The sequence below is a fragment of the Eschrichtius robustus genome, chromosome 20 (assembly GCF_028021215.1).
Source record: "Eschrichtius robustus isolate mEscRob2 chromosome 20, mEscRob2.pri, whole genome shotgun sequence".
NCBI classification, from domain to species: domain Eukaryota; kingdom Metazoa; phylum Chordata; class Mammalia; order Artiodactyla; family Eschrichtiidae; genus Eschrichtius; species Eschrichtius robustus.
Window position 1 is genome coordinate 17665293 of NC_090843.1, and position 18477 is coordinate 17683769.

General features: G+C 49.0%; 1 protein-coding gene across 1 annotated transcript; it reads right to left on the reverse strand.

The window, feature by feature from the left end:
* Positions 1-6803: 6803 nt before the first annotated feature.
* On the reverse strand, positions 6804-17614 carry TBX21 (T-box transcription factor 21). Its single transcript, XM_068530574.1, has 6 exons — positions 17105-17614; positions 9720-9874; positions 9213-9334; positions 8449-8607; positions 8233-8294; positions 6804-7996 (listed from the first exon to the last, which is right to left on the reverse strand). The coding sequence occupies exons 1-6, from the start codon at positions 17593-17595 to the stop codon at positions 7378-7380; spliced, it is 1608 nt and encodes a 535-aa protein (XP_068386675.1). The 5' UTR covers positions 17596-17614; the 3' UTR covers positions 6804-7377.
* Between the last annotated feature and the right edge of the window lie 863 nt (positions 17615-18477).

Here is an 18477-nt window from a genome sequence, read left to right on the forward strand (position 1 = left end):
CCCTATCCTCATGGAGTTGTTGGGAGGTTAAATGAGAAAGACCAGAGTACATCACGAGTAGTAATAATAAAGGGCTATTTGGTGAAAAAAAAAAAAAAAAAAGAAGTTGAGAAATAAACAAGAATGGATAAAAGGAAAACTTTCTAAGACTAAAGAACATAGTCTCTGAATTGGTAGGTCTCATTGAGTGCCCCAGAATAATAAATAGACAAAAAAAAAAAAAAGGCTTCCAACCAATGCATATAATCTAGAATGTTCAAAACACTGGGGATAAAGAGAGGATCCAAAAACGTAACACAAAGGATCATGAATCAAAATGGCATCAGACTTCTTAAGAGCAATACTGAAAACTAAAATACAATGGAAAAATACCTTGGAAATTTCAAGAGAAAGTTACTCCCAACTGAGGCTTTTATACCCAGTCAAGCCATCAATCAGATGTCCAAGTGAAATAAAGACATTTTCAGACATGTTGAAAACTTAGTTTTACCTTCTGTGCACCATAAAACTCCTTCAGAAAAAAAAAAAAAATGTCCTTCAGTAAAATAAGAGAATAAACAAAGAAACAGAAAGGTGTGATCCAGGAAACAGGAGATCCAACACAAGAGAGACATGAAAGTAATCCCCAGGCTGATGATGAAGGAAAGATCCCAGGACAATGGCTAGGCAGCACATGCAACTCTTCCATCCAGAGAGGAAATAATTTCTCCTCCCCTTGTATATGGTTTGGCCTTGACCAATAGAATGTAGTGGGAGTGACGCTGTCCCAGTCCCAGGCCTGGCCCTTAGCGGTCTGGAAGCTTCTGTCTCACTCTTTTGAAGCCCTTAGCCACGAAATCAAACTTTAGTGCTGGAAAAAAAGTCCAGCCACTACTTGGTGTTCCACATCTGTTGAATCAGAGGCAACATCTGTGGAATAAAGTTTCCCAAGTTAGTCTTACCGGACTTGTATGGGTTAAAAGTCAAACATGGCCTTACAGAGACTATCAAGTGTGCAAGAAGGCAAACCCACTATGAGTGAGGACCAGAAGAAACAACATGTTTAGACAATACCCCTACCACCACCCCCACAAAGACAGCAGATGTTGGACATGTCAAATACAAAATACAGAATGGTTACGTCTAGAATGTTTACAGAAACAAAGAATGCAAGTATAAGGGAAAACATACAATAAGAAATCATCAGGATTGTACAAATTGGAAAAAATAGAAATTATGAAAATGCAAAGCATAACCTTGAAGTAAAACTTAATGGAGATATAAAATACTTATGAAAACTCTTTTGTAAACTGTGGAAAAAACCCTCAGTGGATGGGCTAATCAGTCAGCATATTCAATACAGCTGAGAGTAGAATTTAACTAAAAAATATATCCCAGGAATTTATCCAGAATGCAGCAAAGAAAGGCAAGGGGGAAAATATAATAGAGTTGTGAGACATGAATAATAATAGAATAACAATTCTTACATCCATCTGATTGGAGTCCCAAAGGGTGAAATTAAAGAGAATGGAAAGAAGCAATATTAAAAAAAATAATTAACTAATATTATAAATAACTATACTTCAATTAAAAAATTAAAAGATAATTGACTGAGAATTTTCAGAACTGATGAAAACCATGAATACACAGATCCAGGAAGCACAGAATATCCCAAAATGAGCAAGAAAATCAATTCATACCTTGTCACATCATAGTGAGTCTGTTGGACATCAAATATAAATAGAAGATCTGGAAAGCAGAAAGAAAAAGACAGATGACCTACAAAAGAATGGCAATTAGAGTAGCAGCAGATTTCACAAACAACAACGGAAGCCAGAAGACAGTGGAATAACTTCTATAAAATGATAAGAAAAAAATTACTAAGCATTTAGAATTGTCTTCTCAGCAAATCTTATTCATTAATGAGGGAAAAAACAGTAATATTTATAAGAAACAACACATGCGGAGTTTACAAAGAGATCCTCTCCAAAAGAACATATAAAGGATTTAGTTCAAGAAGTAGGAAAATGGGGACTTCCCTGGTAGTCCAGCGGTTAAGAATCCGCCTTCCAATGCAAGGACACAGGTTCGATCCCTGGTCAGGGAACTAAGATCCCACATGCCACAGGGCAACTAAGCCCGCTCGCTCTAGAGCCCGTGCACTGCAGCTAGAGAGAAGGCAGCGTGCCACAAAAGATTCCGCACGCTGCCACAAAAGATTCCGCATGCTGCAACTAAGACCCAATGCAGCCAAATAATAAAATAAAATAAAATACAAAATTTTAAAAAGAAGTAGGAAAATGATCCCAGAGAAAAGTAGAAATGCAAAAAGGAAAAGTGAACAAAACGAATAGTAACATAAAAGTAAGCCCAAACAAGTTCTGTCTCAGTAAAATAATACAGGAGTCCAATCTGTGGGATTAAAAAAAAACCAAAAAACAGAGCTGAAATGTTCAAAATCAGTAAGCTGGGGAAAAGCAATAGTGAGTCAGTAGGGGTTAGAGCAGAGCTAAAGTGATCTAAAATTGTTTTACTGACCAGAATGGAGGGCAAAATATTATTCAACATTACAACGTTGTTAGGTTAAATGTGCATATAAACTGTATAGAGATACCACTAAAATAAGAGAAATAGGTTACAGAAATACCAAACCAGCATAAGGGAGAAAGTGGAATAAATAGGGGAAAATCATCCCTCCAAAGGCAAGAAACTAGCACTTGAAGTTCTGGCCCGTACAATATGATAAGAAGAGGAAAGAAGAAATTAGATGGAATCTTAAAAAAAGGGTATAAATGAACTTATTTACAAAACAGAAGTAGAGTCACAGATGTAGAAAACAAACTTTTGGTTACCAGGGGATAAGGGTAGGAGAGGGATAAATTGGTAGATTGGGATTGACATATACATACTACTATATATAAAATCGATAACTAATAAGAACCTACTGCATAGCACAGGGAACTCTACTCAGTACTCTGTAATGGCCTATATGGGAAAAGAATCTAAAAAAAGAGTAGATATATGTATATGTGTAACTGATTCACTTTGCTGTACACCTAAAACTAACACAACATTGTAAATCAACTATATTCCAATAAAAATTTTAAAAATAAAAAAAGAGGAAATTAGAAGCATAATGATTCAAAAGGAGGAAATAAAACTCTTGTTATTTGAAATAACCTGACTGGCCATAGAGAAAGTAATGAATTTATAGCAAACCACTGAAAAATAATAAGAGAGTTTAGCAAGGTGGCTGGATCTTATGATCAGCATACAAAAATTAATTGTAATTCTATATACTAGTAACAATTAGGAAATATATATTTTTAAAAGATACCTTTTATAGAGAAAAAAACTTAATACCTAAGACTAAATCTAACAAAAGGTGTACAAGATCTATACCTAGAAATTATAAAACTTTACTGAGAGACCTTAAGGATGACCTAAATAAACGAAGAAATATTCCATGTTCATGCATAGAAAGATAATACAAAGATATATACATATATATTATAAATTCAAAACAACCAAAAACCAAATAATATAATAATGAGATATATAAAGTGTTAACACATAATTTTAAAAAGCAAGAAAAAGATAAACACAAAATTCAGGATACTAGTTATCCATAAGGAAAAGGCAGGAAATGGGATGGGGTAATGTTATTAATGTTTTAGTCCTTAAGTTGTGTGGTGGGTTAATAAGTGATCATTATATTTATAAATAAATAGAAAATATTTTAATAATCTTTTTTTTAAATAAATTTATTTATTTATTTATTTATTTTTGGCTCCACTGGGTCTTCGTTGCTGCACAAAGGCTTTCTCTAGTTGTGGCGAGTGGGGACTACTCTTCGCTGCAGTGCACGGGCTCCTCATTGTGGTGGCTTCTCTCGTTGCAGAGCACAGGCAACTCGCCTAGGCGAGTGGGCTTCAGTAGTTGTGGCATGCAGGCTCAGTAGTTGTAGTGCACTGGCTTAGTTGCTCTGTGGCATGTGGGATCTTCCCAGACCAGGGCTCAAACCCATGTCCCCTGCATTGACAGGTGGATTCTTAACCACTGCGCCAACAGGGAAGTCCTTAAGAGTCTTAAAATGTGTTTTTAAATTTTTTAGTTTGCTGCTTAACACAGACATAACTACAACAAAAATGAAACTAAGACACTATCAACTAAAAAGGAGAAAATTTATCAGATGAATTCAAATAAAAACAAGTTAGTAGATTAATACCAGACCGTATAATTTTAAGGTAAATGCATTACATTATCTAAAGACTCTGTGTATGTGTATTCATATATATTCAGTAAAATAAATAAATATATTACTTATTTATTCAGATATATATTTTTTTCAGGAAAGGTACATCTAATAGTGAAGAAATAATAATAAGGGATCTTTGTGAGTCAAATAACAAAGCATCAAAACATCTGCAGCCAGACCTCTGGAAAAAGAAGAGTATGACTCAATCACAACTCCCTTCACTTCATGTCTAATGTACTGAACCAAAATCATTTAAAAATAGTGAGGGAGAAGAGTATTGTAAGGGGCTTCCCTGGTGGTGCAGTGGTTAAGAATCCACCTGCCAATGCAGGGGACATGGGTTCGAGCCCTGGTCCGAGAAGACCCCACATGCCGCGGAGCAACTAAGCCTGTGTGCCACAGCTACTGAGCCTGCACTCTAGAGCCCGCAAGCCACAACTGCTGAGCCCGTGTGCCACAACTACTGAAGCCCGAGTGCCTAGAGCCTGTGCTCTGCAACAAGAGAAGCCGTGACAATGAGAAGCCTGTGCACCTCAACAAAGAGTAGCCCCTGCTCGCCGCAACTAGAGAAAGCCCGCGCGCAGCAACAAAGACCCAACACAGCCAAAAATAAATAAATTAATCAAAAAAAAATTTTTTTTAAAAGAAGAGTATTGTAATTACTCACAACAGTTCCCAAGAAAGGAAATAGGCTCAGTTTAATATCATTAACTCCAAAGAGTGACAGCCAAGGGGTGGGGCATGGCGAGGATTAATCTGCATTCACGGAGTGCCATATGGCTGAACTCCTCATGTCATTTTAAAAAGATGAGCTTCCCGGCTTCCCTGGTGGCGCAGTGGTTGAGAGTCTGCCTGCCAATGCAGGGGACGCGGGTTCGAGCCCTGGTCTGGGAAGATCCCACATGCCACGGAGCAACTAGGCCCGTGAGCCACAATTACTGCGCCTGCGCATCTGGAGCTTGTGCTCCGCAACAAGAGAGGCCGTGATAGTGAGAGGCCGGCGCACTGCGATGAAGAGTGGTCCCCACTTGCCATAACTGGAGAGAGCCCTCGCACAGAAACGAAGACCCAACACAGCCATAAATAAATAAATAAATAAATAAATAAATGGATTATCACGTTTAAAAAAAAAAAAAAAAGATGAGCTTCCGAATCCAAAGAGGATGGAACCAGATATGTATGTCTCCTTATCTTTTCCTTCTTCTGACTAGATGGTGATGAAAATTACCTCTGGGCAGAGACCAGTAAAAGAGGGAATGTGAACTGTGAGACATTAGTGAAGTTTTCCAGGCTCCAAAAAGAATTGGGAGAACACCTATACAGCCTATAATGATGTTCCCACATTAGAATGGGGTATACTCTGGACTGGGATGAGGCAAACATAGTAACTCCAACCTCTTAATGTTTCTCATAAGCTCCTTTTTTAACCTTAGAGTGCTCTTTTAGGAAATATCTCTTATCATGAAGGAAGATTTGACTTCGGCAATTGTCCTCATTCACTTGAGATTCTTAGGGGTTTTGATGGTTTGGTGGGTTATTATTATTATTATTATTAACTTCTGTTAATGAAAATTCAATAGATTTCATTAATAAAAAGCATTTTCAGTATGATTCCAATATTATAAAAGTGTTTCTGTCTCTCCAATCTATCTAATGTTAATGATAATTATTGATGGGTGGTAAGATTTAGGATAATTTATTGTTGTCTTTATAGTTTTCTGCATTGCTTCAGTTCTTTAAAAGAAGCATGTATCATTTTACAAATGCAATTCAGTATGTGTATAAGGAGAGAGAGAAACGGCTAGAGAATGATAATAATGACAATGATGATAGTTTACACTCTGAGTGCTTACTGTTTATCTGGCACTGTTCTAAACCCTTTACATGTACTAGGGTAAATCATATGAAATTGCCAATATTTGGCTGTTTTTGACCTACAAAAACAGCAATTTCATGTGGTCCTATTTACATTTACTCCTTTAATCCTTGAACAACCCTAAGATGAAGATGGAGGATCCAAAGCTGCTAGAAATGCAAAGAGAAATCAAGTGCCATCCTTCTCCTCAGACCCACCCGCCCCGACCCAGCCCCCATCCTCTGGCCTTGCCCTCACACCCTGCTCTACAGGTCAGGGTATCCCAAGACACCTCAAGAAGCGGCATCAGCCATTAACCTGAGCACTAAAGGCAGGACACATAGCATTGCTCTGACTCAGTTTATCCCCTGAATGAAGTCACCTCTGGTTTCTAGGAGGTACATGGTCTTCGGAACTTCAAGTTCTGTTCTAGAGCAGAGAGAACAGCTTTGGTGTACTTGCAGTTCCCGGTAGAGTCCCCCGTGTCGTGTCCCCTACCCAGGCATTAAAGCAGGACACACTTGACAGTTTCGTGTTTATTTTCAGAAAGTGATGAAGACAAAAGCAATATATCCGGACACCACTCTCTGTACAATAAATAGCCTCCCCCGTTCCCAAAAAAGAAAAAAGAAAAATGCACCCTCACACACCACCCCGCCAAGACCTTGCTTCTTGAATCGTGCACAATTCCCCCCCCTTCCCAGCCCCTTCCTTGGGACCCCACTGCCTCTAAGAGGGTGGGGCCCAAGCCAGCTGCCCAAAGTCATTGGGTCCTCTCCCCTGACTGTGGCTGGCTGGCTGTTATAAAATTCATGTGTCTTTATTTCCACATCAGGGATTAACACACACACACAAATGTTGAAAGTTACTCTGTAGAGGAAGAGATCTGAGTCTCCAGTCTGGCTGTCCCACCTGATCCTGACCGCCCCCCCCCACTCCCACCCCTACACCCCGCAGAAGGGAGGAAGCTCCTTTGTGTCCCAGACCTTCCACTGTCTGTTTTCTGTTCTCCAGCTGGGAACCCACAGCCAGAAGCAGCACCAGGTAAATGACTGTAGTTGGGACAGAGGAAGGGGCAGAGAACACTCCTCGCAGGTTTCACTGTGGGCCAGGAGGCAGCAAGTGAACCCCAGAATCCTTCTTGGCCCCCCTCTTCCTCAACCAGCTACAGAAGGAGATGGGACAGAGGGAGCTGGGGACGGCTCAGTCCTGGGTCTGTGGTCTACGTTAGTTGGTGTCACCAACCCAATGACACTCTTTCTGTTCCTTTCACCATGTCATCTGCTCAATTGGGAAAATAGTTATAAAACTGGCCTTCGGTTTCCTTATCAAAAGGAGAAGGGGCCCCCGCAGGGGAGGAGCTGTCGCCACTGGAAGGGTAGGGGGACACACGCCTCCTCTTAGAGTCTCCTTCACCCAGTCCTGAGTCGCTGGACTCTGGCCGGATGGGGGTGATCTCAGTCCACAAGGAGGGGGAGCCCTGGTCTTCCGGCCCCCGCCCCTCTGAGGCTCCAGGGCCAGGTTCCATGGGCAGAGTTCGCATGGAGCGGAACCAGCTGGTTGGGCCCATCTTGGGAGGGTACTGGGGGGTCACAGGCCAGCCAGCTCCAGGCGCCAGGACCTCCTGGCTTCGGTAGTAGGACATAGTGGAGCCAGGGGCGGAGGGCAGGAATGAAGGCTTCATGCTGACAGCTCGAAACTCGGCCTCGTAGCTGTGGTCCCGAGGGGCCCCCAGCCAGTAAGGCTGGGGAACCACATCCTTGGCCTGGCTGGGAAGGTTGGGGTAGAAACAGCTGGGAACGGGATACTGGTTGGGGAGCAGAGGAGAGTAGTGGTCTCCCCCAAGCAATTGACAGTTGGGTCCAGGCGGGGAGAGGACGCTGGTGTCAACAGATGCATACATGCTAAAAAAAAAACAGGAAGCGAAAGACAGGGGTCATGACCAGAACTGGTCACTTAGGAGCCTGCCTGTCTCACGTCCCTCCCCAGACCCTCCTTCCTGACTTGCCCGCCGCCCTCCAGTACCCAGCCCACACTTCCCCACTGCAGAGGCAGACAGGGGACGTGCTGAGCACTTGTCTGGTCTCAGAGGGACAAGAGGAGGCCTCTGCCAACATGAGATGAACCCAGTGGCACTTACGACTCAAAGTTCTCCCGGAATCCTTTGGCAAAAGGGTTATTATCAATTTTCAGCTGAGTAATCTAGAGAGAAGTGAAACAGAGTCCCCTGAGTCCTGAGTCTGAGGCTGGGGAACTTCCAAAATCGCTCCCAGGAAGACTGGGGGCTCCACTCTCCCCCTCGTCGTCCCCCCGCCCTGCCACAGGCTCAGCCCACCCTCGCCCAGGGAGCCCTCACCTCGGCGTTCTGGTAGGCGGTCACGGCAATGAACTGGGTTTCTTGGAAAGTAAAGATGTGCGTGTTGGAAGCGTTGCAGGCCGCCTCTGGCTCTCCATCACTGACCTCGACAATGTGTAGCCGGGGCTGGTACTTATGGAGGGACTGGAGCACAATCATCTGAGAGAGGGTAGGACGGCGGTGAGGGTGGGAGGAGGGAGTTCAAAGGAACCCTCTCCCAGCCCCACCTGTGGCCAACCCTACGGCCAAGCTAGAAAGGACCCTGAGGTCATCGTGCCCATTCCTCTGCCCCGCCACCACATAACTTTTCCCAGGCTTCCAACCCCAGTCCCTAGCCTCTTCAGGGCACCAATTCTATTCTCTTGCCTATCCCTTTACCTATCCCCAGATGTCCATTGTGACCAAGGGATTAGCACAAACAGGGCTTTTCAGGGGTAAGGGCACTTTTAATAGCATTGCTCAACTCAAAGAAACTTTGCATCCATTCCCTGGGACCACCGGTACCAACTCTATACCCAATATGGTACACGAGTGATGGTAGCCCAGGATTCAGTGAAGAAACCCCCTGGCTGGTTTGGTCCGTGTTGGCCCGAATGTGACGCCTGTCTGCCCTGAGATTCAGCTTCCTCCCAAGGTGGGTGGAAAAGAACCAGAGTCAGAGAGGGAGAAAAGTCGCTCTTACAGAACAGAAGCAGCCTGCAGGACCCGCTGCGACCTCGGGGACAGGGAGGGGTGCGGGGCTATCCCATGGGGAGGAGTCCCACCTGGGTCACGTTGTTGGAGGCCCCTTTGTTGTTCGTGAGCTTTAGTTTCCCAAATGAAACTTCCTGGCGCATCCAGTGGGCTCCAGTGTTGGGAGAATCTGGGTGGACGTACAGGCGGTTCCCTGTGGACAGATAATCTCTTTGGCATGCAGCCCCTGGGACCAGACCCCTGGTGATGTGGGGCTTCTTTGCCTGTTCTGAGGGGGATGGCAAGAAGGATGCAGGGGGAGGACAGACGGGGCAGGACAGGGGGAGGTGTGGGCAGAGGACTGAGCCGAAGACAGGCTAGAGCAAAGTAGAAGAGATGACAAACAGAACGGAAGTGAGAAGTGGGAGGGGATGGGGTGGGGTGGAGTGGGGTGGGGTGGGATGGGATGGGAGGGATGGAACAGAGAATGAAATCCTAGGAGTCAGGGCCAGGGGCTTGGGGGTTCCTCTTGGATCCACCAGGGGGCGCCCAGTATTAGATTAAAAAGCATGCCCCCCAGTTCCCAAGGAGGCGCGTACCTGGCATGTTGCCCTCAGCCTTTCCACACTGCACCCACTTGCCGCTCTGATACCGCCAGTGATGCTGGTCCGCCAAGACCACGTCCACAAATATCCGGTAATGGCTGGTGGGCTCCAGCCCAGCCACAGTAAATGACAGGAATGGGAACATCCGCCTGGGGAGAACAGGGAGACCCATCAATATCCATCAGCCCCCAATCCCCCGGACAGCCGTGCCCTGTGCAAAGGCTGTCCGTCGCTGGTATGCTGGAGCCGGCTCCCACCCCTCCCCAGAGCCAGCTGGAGAAGTCCAGGAAGTCTGCCAGCCAGTTGTTAAACAGCCACGATTAAAAATTAAATCACATAAATTTACAATTAAATATATTACATTACAAGCCACGGTAATAAATACTCAAAAAAATCACTTCTCAATTTTTTTTACTACGGTTTACTATTATCTCTGCTCTTGAGATTGTTTACATCTATTGTACCTGTCCGGTGGAGATACCAGATTATGTGCACTACCACACGGTCTCTTCCCAACTCCGCATTCAGTGATATCATGTGGGCAGCTTACGAGCAGCCATTATAGGGGTATTTACCACGGAAGTCAGCAAACACTATGAATCGGGGCTTTTAAAAATGTTTTTCTTTCAGAGGGTCAGTTGCTAGACATTAGCTGCACACCCCTGTCCCTAGCCTTAGCTTGCTCCCTAGAGGGGGAGCAAAGCCACAAGCCAGCCCCACACAGGCAGTTCCTAGTAGGTCCTCATCTCTCAGTTCCCTGAACCCTGGTCTGGCCTCAGTCTGTCATCCACCCTCTCCATCGTGGCTCTCACGGTGCTAACATGCACTTAGCCCCAGAGCACCCATCCACAGGCTCTCCCTGCCCCATCCTCCTGGGCCTGATGTCTGTAGCACAGCCTGCTCCAGGGTCTTCAGAGAAGTAACTGAAGTCCTAGCTGGAGATTCCCATACACCTGGAAGAGGGACTCTATTGAGCACAGCCCCCATGTTCAAAGTCCTGGTTCCCAGGAAAAGTGGAGGAAGTTGGATTTGGGATGTTGTGCTATTGTGCTGAGCAACAGATTCAGAGGAAGAAGCACTACCATACCACAACCATCTCCGCCACCTCCACCATCACCACCCCATCACCACCACCACTACAACCAACGCCTCCATCATCACTACCCCCTCACCACCACCACAACCACCACCACCCCATCACCACCACCACTACAACCAACACCTCCACCATCACTACCCCCCACCACCACTACAACCACCACCACCCCATCACCACCATCACTACAACCAACGCCTCCACCATCACTACCCCCTCACCACCACTACAACCACCACCACCCCATCACCACCATCACTACAAGCACCACCTCCACCATCACTACCCCCACCACCACCACTACAACCACCACCAGCCCATCACCACCATCACTACAACCAACACCAACCCATCACCACCACCACTACAACCAACACCTCCACCATCACTACAACCGACACCTCTACGATCACTACAGCCAACACCTCCACCATCACCACCACCACTACAACCAATACTTCCACCATCACCACCACCACCACTACAACCAACACCTCTACCATCACTACCCCCACCACCACCACCACTACAACCACCACCAGCCCATCACCACCATCACTACAACCAACACCTCCACCATCACTACCCCCACCACCACCACCACTACAACCACCACCAGCCCATCACCACCACTACAACCACCACCACCCCATCACCACCATCACTACAACCAGCACATCTATGGCTTAGTCTTTCTCTTCTAACCCAAGCAGGAAGAGCAGAGTTTTTAAGCTGGAAGAGTCACACCCTCATGAGAATTACTTTTCATTCCCACACACTTCTCCCCTCCCCTACAAGAAGCCCTGCAGGTTGGGAAGAAAGGCACTGGTTCATGAGTGAGGAAACCTGGGGGAGGGAGAGTTCTAGGGGCCTAGGAGCACTTTTGGGTGGATTCTAGTCCCCAGAGGGTCCCAGATCAACATCACTAATAACCTTGGAAAGATCTCCCGGGGACTTCCCTGGTGGCGCAGTGGTTAAGAATCCGCCTGCCAATGCAGGGGACACGGGTTCGAGCCCTGGTCCGGGAAGATCCCACATACCACGGAGCAACTAAGCCTGTGCGCCACAGCTACTGAGCCTGTGCTCTAGAGCCCGTGAGCCACAACTACTGAGCCCACGAGCCACAACTACTGAAGCCCACGCGCCTAGAGCCCGTGCTCCGCGACAAGAGAAGCCACCACAATGAGAAGCCCGTGCACCGCAACAAAGAGAAGCCCCCGCTCGCCGCAACTAGAGAAGGCCCACGCGCGGCAACGATGACCCAACGCAGCCAAAAATAAATAAATAAATTTATTTAAAAAAAAAAAAAAAAAAAGATCTCCCGGGGAGGGTACTGTCACATTCCTGTCTTCCCCAGACTCTCCTGGGCTGAGAAAAAGAGACTTAGTGGCCCTATGGCCTTGGATAAGTTAATTCCCAAGCCAAACCTCACTTTCTCCGCCCGTAAATGGAGATAATAACTCCTGTCCATCTTTCCTCTGAGAGCTGTTAAGGAGTTTGAAGGATGTGAAACTCAGCTCACCGTCTCTCCCATCCCACCCCCATCCCATCTTCTCCCAGGCCCAGAACTATGAAAGCCCTCTGGCCTGGCTGAAGAACCTCAAGCAAGAGTCCAGGGTTACGGTCTGAGGCCCTCGGTCCCAGGAGCTCGGTATGCCAGTCAACTGGAGAAATCAAAGGTTAGGGATGAGATTTTGAGCAATCGAGGGTGGGGGAATATTTTCAACCCATTTCTACCACCAGCTCATTCTACAACAGTGGTCAGGTCATTCATGTTGCCTATACTGTAACCAGTTCCTATCTAAACATGTAGTAATAGAGAGAAGGAACATATTCATTCAAGTGCCACTACTTATGCAGCAGCCAGTTCACTGAACCAGTGCTTTGAGATATAAAATGTTATTTCCAATTTATACTTGAAGAAAATGACGCTCAGAGAGGTTTGGTGATGGCTCCACGTTGGGAGAGCAGAAATGGGGTCTCCTGATGGCAGAGCGCATGCTATCGTCTCCCTCACCCCATCCTGCTTATCGCTGGTAGAGTGAAAGGCAGGAGACACAGGAAGACTGTGGGGAAGAGGGAGAGGAGAAGGGAGGTCTCAACTTCACCCTAAAAGTCTAGAATCACCACCAGCTGGGATCCCAAAATAGCCTCTGATTTACACGACACTTTGCTGGGAAGGAACCAGGAGTGAAGATGGGTCTGGTGCCAAACTGAGCCCCTAGGAAAGACCGCTCACCACTCACTCAGCCCTCAGGGGACAGGGTCCAAGACCCCAAGTTCCTCTGCTGCTTCTAAGGACCATCCAGTTTGAAATGATTCACAAAGTCATCATATCCCATCCCCATCCTGTGCACCTCTGACAATGCGCCAATTCACCATCGTTAAGTACAAATTAAAAGATGGTTCTTATCAGTCACGTTGGCAAAATGTTTCAAAATTGACAATATCTAATGCTGATGAACCTGTGGGATAATGGGTCCTCTCAGCCACTATTGGTGGGGGTGTAAATCGGTACCACCTTTGAGGAGGGTATTCTGGCAATGCCTTGTACCGATCCAAATGCAAAAAGCGCTCGGGCATCAAGGGATCGCCTCTTCCCACCAACCTCGGACCCACTGAATAGAAATCAGACAGCCACCAGCAAACGGCGGAAGAGAAAGCAAAGCCGTTTTCACCTGCTCCAAAAGAAATAAAGCCAGTCAGCCCAAATTAAAGCAGGCTTAAAGCTAAAAAAAAAAAAAAAATTTAAAGATCTAAAAAGTTCTCGGAGTTGGAATGTAGAGAAGAGAAAACCAAAAGGGCTGAGGATGGTACGGGACTGAAATTGTTTTATCAAGCCCTAACTTCGCACACACATACACAAATGCAAACTGAGCTGCTTAACAAGAGTTATCTTAATTATAATAATCAACTAATTACACCCAGAAAAGTGGGGATTGCCGGCAATTGCTGCACACCCACACACCCACACACGAGACAGCCGCCTCTCTCTTCCTCTACTGAGAACGTCTACCGTCGACTATCACACACCGGCCGACTTGGGCGCAGCACACAGACTGCCTCCCAGAAACAACACGAGGCCGGGCAACATGAGTGGGCCTATCAGGCCGTGAACCTCCACAAACACGCAAACTTGAACTCTCAGCCTTCCAGCTGGCCAGTCCATCTTCTTGTCCTCCGTTTCCCCTCCCAGCCCCATCTGAGCTGCCTGGATCAGTCTCTGGACCCTGGAATCACCCCCTGCTCCCCACCCCATTCCTGCCCATGGAGGAGAGCATTACTGTGTGCACACTGAGGAACGGGTCTAGGGTGGGTGGGAGAGGAAGGATCTGGGAGGGAGTGAGTCAGCCCAAGGCGAAAGGCTACGGGACTGTGGGTGGGCCTGGGCTGGAAGGATTTTTCAAAAAGGAAGAAAGCCGTGGGTGATGTGGTGGTGACTGGTGGGTCACTGGAAACCATGGAAGGACAGGCCAGCCCACCGAAGCAGGAGGACAGAAAGGGAGCCGTTCTCTGAGCCCAAGACTTCCTTTTCAGAAGCCAGTAGCAGAAGGAAATGGCCGCCGACTTCCCAGATCACTGGAGCCCAAGCTCACAGTCAGGGGTGCTGAATCGGGGGCGGTGTGTCCTCTGTCCTCTCCACCCCACCATGGGGCCCCCAAGGCCTGATCCAAGAGGAGGCCTCAGAGGAAGTGGTGAGGGGCCACTGCCTCCTTCCAGCGGCCCCACAGCCCGCAGTGTCCGAAGCAGTCCGTTAGGATGGATTGAAAGTGTGAGGCTTGTAAAACACGCGCGTGTGCACATACAAGAAACAATCAGGGAAATTTGATATTTAAGAGTTTCTTTTCAGGTTTGCTAATGGCATTGTGTTTATTTTTAAAAAGCCATTTTTAGAGGTGCATGGAGAACTACTTAAGGATAAAGTAATACAGTGTCTAGGATTTACTTACTAACTACTTACACTATCACTAATATAGTTTCAGACCAGAAGTTAAGTGAGCGAGGATAAAGCAGAAACAAGATTGGACCAGTATTGACACCTGTTGAAGCTGGATAATGGGTAGATGGAGATCCGTTACATGTTTCTCTTCACTTTTGTATATATTGGAATTTTTCATAATAAAGGAAATTAAGTGTGTGGATCTAAAAGAGAGACAACAAAACTTGTCCAGAGAAGATTATTCAGCAGGAAAATAAAGGAAAGAAGGAGGCTGTAGGTGTAAAGGAGGCAACCAGTACGGAAAGACGCATCCACCTAAGACCCCCAGCTAGCCCTGCATCCCCAGAGCCCTGAGGTTCTGCTGAAGCTCTGTCTACCTCATCCCTCAAGACTGGAGGGGCTGGGGCCTGGCTGCAAGGCTGTGGGGAGACCCCCCCCCCCCGACCAGGCCCCAGGGTGGGAAGGCTTCCTGACCACTCAACAGAGTTCAGGCCTGAGCCTGAGTTCAGGTCTGCCGTGTAACCCAGTGTAAGCCACTAGCTCCCCTGGGCCTCAGTGCCCTCAGCTGTAAATGGGGAGGCCGCTTGGCCTACCTAGCACACAGTGAAATAATGGAAGTGAAAGCACTCTGAATGCATCAAGGCCTTCGGACAGTGTGGGTGGCTGTTTTTACTCCTGGTCGTGGGGGACCAGAGAAAGAAACCCAGGCACATAACATCTGCATGCTGGTGCCAGTTCTGCCAGCGATGAATGTGCTGTGTAACCTCAGAAAAGTCTCTTACTGTCTCTGGGTCCATTTGCCTCTCTGTCCAGGGAGAAGATGGGACAGGATCTTCTGGGTCCCCTCCAATTCAGACATGATAGCCTAGAAGCCTAGGCTATGCCTGGGTGCACCCAGACAGGGGCTAGGGCTGGGGGAGCAGAGAGGAATTATCAGAAGGCCTAGAAGATGAAGGCCGTGCCGTGAAAGAAAATGCCAACTTTCCCGGGTTCATCCCTGAGAAAGAGGAACAGTTCAGCAACTTGAAGCCAATTGTGGTTGGTGGACAGGTCCCTCAATCCCAAGCCACCCCATAGAAATCATCCGTCAGGAGGGATGAATGTTCCAGCAATGCCCAGATTGAATGCCAACCCTCAGGCCCAGCATGGCCTCTCCCTTCTCCCTCCCCAAGCCCAACCCTCGGTATCTGCTCTTCAACACCTCCCAGGTCCACTGATGACATAGCACCTCCACACAGAGGCCCTCGCTGGTCCCCTGCCCACACGGGCCCCCACCGGGAAGGGTGGGTGCACACTCACACACCAGACACAGGCAGGGCCCACTCAGAGTGTTGCTTACTAAACAAATACCACACAAGTTGCAAGTTTCTCTTTCTTTCCCCTTGTAGGAGACTCTCTCCGGAAGCAGCACCCTTGGCCCCAAACCCTACCCCACATGCACGGAGCTCAGGGGACCCTGAACCATGGAACCATGGGTTCCCCAGGATAGACTGGTGAGTATCTGGATGAGGGTGGGGCAGGCTTTCAGGGACAAGCCTTGAAGGGTACAGAGTGTGGGAATGGCTGCCAGCTGGGACCCATGGGTTAGCGTCACCTGCTCAGGCCCATGGACATCTGTGCCCTCAGGGAGGGGACTGTGTCTGGAAGGAATCTATGCCCCCTCCCACTTTACGACCTCCCCCCTCCCAACACATGCGCACACCAGACATACGATCTCAAAGTACTACCGGAAAGGAAACTTGGCGACCACTTCTCCATGTCACCAAATCCCAGTTTTACCACACCACCCCCCAACCCCAGAGCTGACCTGTACACAACAGCAGCAAGGGGGCTGGGAGAGGTGGGCACAAGGGGCCCCGGAGATGAGGGCTGGATTGCTGTCCACCCCACTGAAAGACCCTGCCCTCCGCTCCGTTTCCCCACACATAGGGGCTAAGAGGCGCCCTGCTCTGTCAAACCCAAAGCACACACTCCCCCTGCGCCCTCCGCGCCCCGCTCCAGGCAGAGACCGCACCCCAATGCTGGGTGAAACCATAGGCACCCTCCCCCTAAACCAGGACGACAGCTCACTGCGCCCCTCTCCTCCACCTCCCTTTTGAGTTGTGCCTGTTGGTCCTGAGAGTAAACAAGCCCCAGAACTTTCCTGTCCGAAACTCAACTCCTCTTTCCCCACAAAGCCTGAGCCAAAGCTGTGAGAGACACAGAGACACTAGCAAAGTCTAGACAGAAAAAAAAAGAAAAGAAAAGAAAAGAAAAAAGAAAAAGAAAAGCGCGTCCCTGTCCGGGCCGGCGGGACCGAGGAGGCTCCCACAGCTCGGCGCTCCCGGCGCGCGCCTCACTTACCGTCCCTGCTTGGTGATGATCATCTCCGTCTGGTGCTGATTAAACTTGGACCACAACAGGTGGTTGTTGAGCGCGACTCTCAGCTTCCCGGATACCTCCAGCCCCGCCGGCAGCGCACAGTCCTCGCGCGGCCCCGGGTAGAGTGTGGCGCGCGGGTCCGGGGCGGTGTAGGCGTCCCCCAGCTGGTAGCCCTCGGCGCCCGGCGTCGGCGGGAAGGGCTCGCCCGCCCCGGGGAAGCCGGTGGCCTGGGGTCGGGGCGGGTAGGCGTAGGCTCCGAGGAAGCGGCCCGGTGGGGCAGGCACCAGGGCGCCCCCGGCGTAGGGCGCCCCAGGGCTGGCGCCCACGCGACGGTCGGCCGCGTCCTGCGCTCCCGGCTCCGGGTAGAAGTAGCGGTTGTGCGAGTCGGCGCCTGGCGCCCGGCCCTCGTCGCTCGCTGGCATCGGGTCGGTGCCCGTCAGCATGTCTCGGCAGCCTGGCTCCAAGATGCCCATCCGGGGCGGGCTGCTACCTTCCCGCGGCCGTCGAGGACCGGCCCTTCTCCGCGCGGGGGCGGGCGCGGGGGGTCGGCTGGGCGGAGGCTGGCGGGGGCGGGGCGGGGGCCCCACCGGAGCCCGGGCTCGGACGCCTGGGTCCTGCGCCCGCGTTTGGCGGGCGCGCGGCAGCTCCCGGGCTCCGTCTTCAGCGGGCCGCTGTCACTAGCGTCGCGGCGCCTTTGCTGTGGCTTTATGAAGCTCTCTGGGCCTCCACCCCCCCCCACCCCACCTCGGCCCCGCCCCGCCTCACCCCGCCCCTCGTGGCTAATACTCGGCAAATTCTACGCGGTTGGTGAGGACTGCAGGGCCCCCACCGTGTAGACCAGCGAGTCCCCGCGCGCTTTGTAGTTCGCATACTTTGCCTTCTGGGAGAGTCAACCCCTCCACCTGAAACGCCAGACTGTTTCTCTTCTCTGGACCCTCTGGAAATTCCACCCATTCTTGAAGGCTCAGCTCAAAGGCCCCCTCCTACGGGAAGCCTTCGGTGATGGCCCAGATGGGCTTACTCGCAGGCTCCGAGCCGCTTCGCCCGTGGGCATGTGACAGATGTTCACTGATGCTCACTGTGTGCCCAGGCTCCGTGCTGAGTGGCCTTGTGTGAAGTGTTTGCATTCTTTCTCTTTGCCAGAGACCCAAGTGGACTGTGTCCGAGGCATCTTGTTCCTTCAGCCCCAGGGCAGACCTGGGACCTGGTGGGCAGCAAGAAGAGTTCCTTCAAACGAATTGCATCGCAACAGCTGAGGGTTTGCAGAGTCCTGGGCTGGTCCAGGCCCACAAAAGCTCCACCGCCGGGGCCTGGCAGCCATGCACACTGGAAGTAGCGCTGGGCTGCCAGTGCTC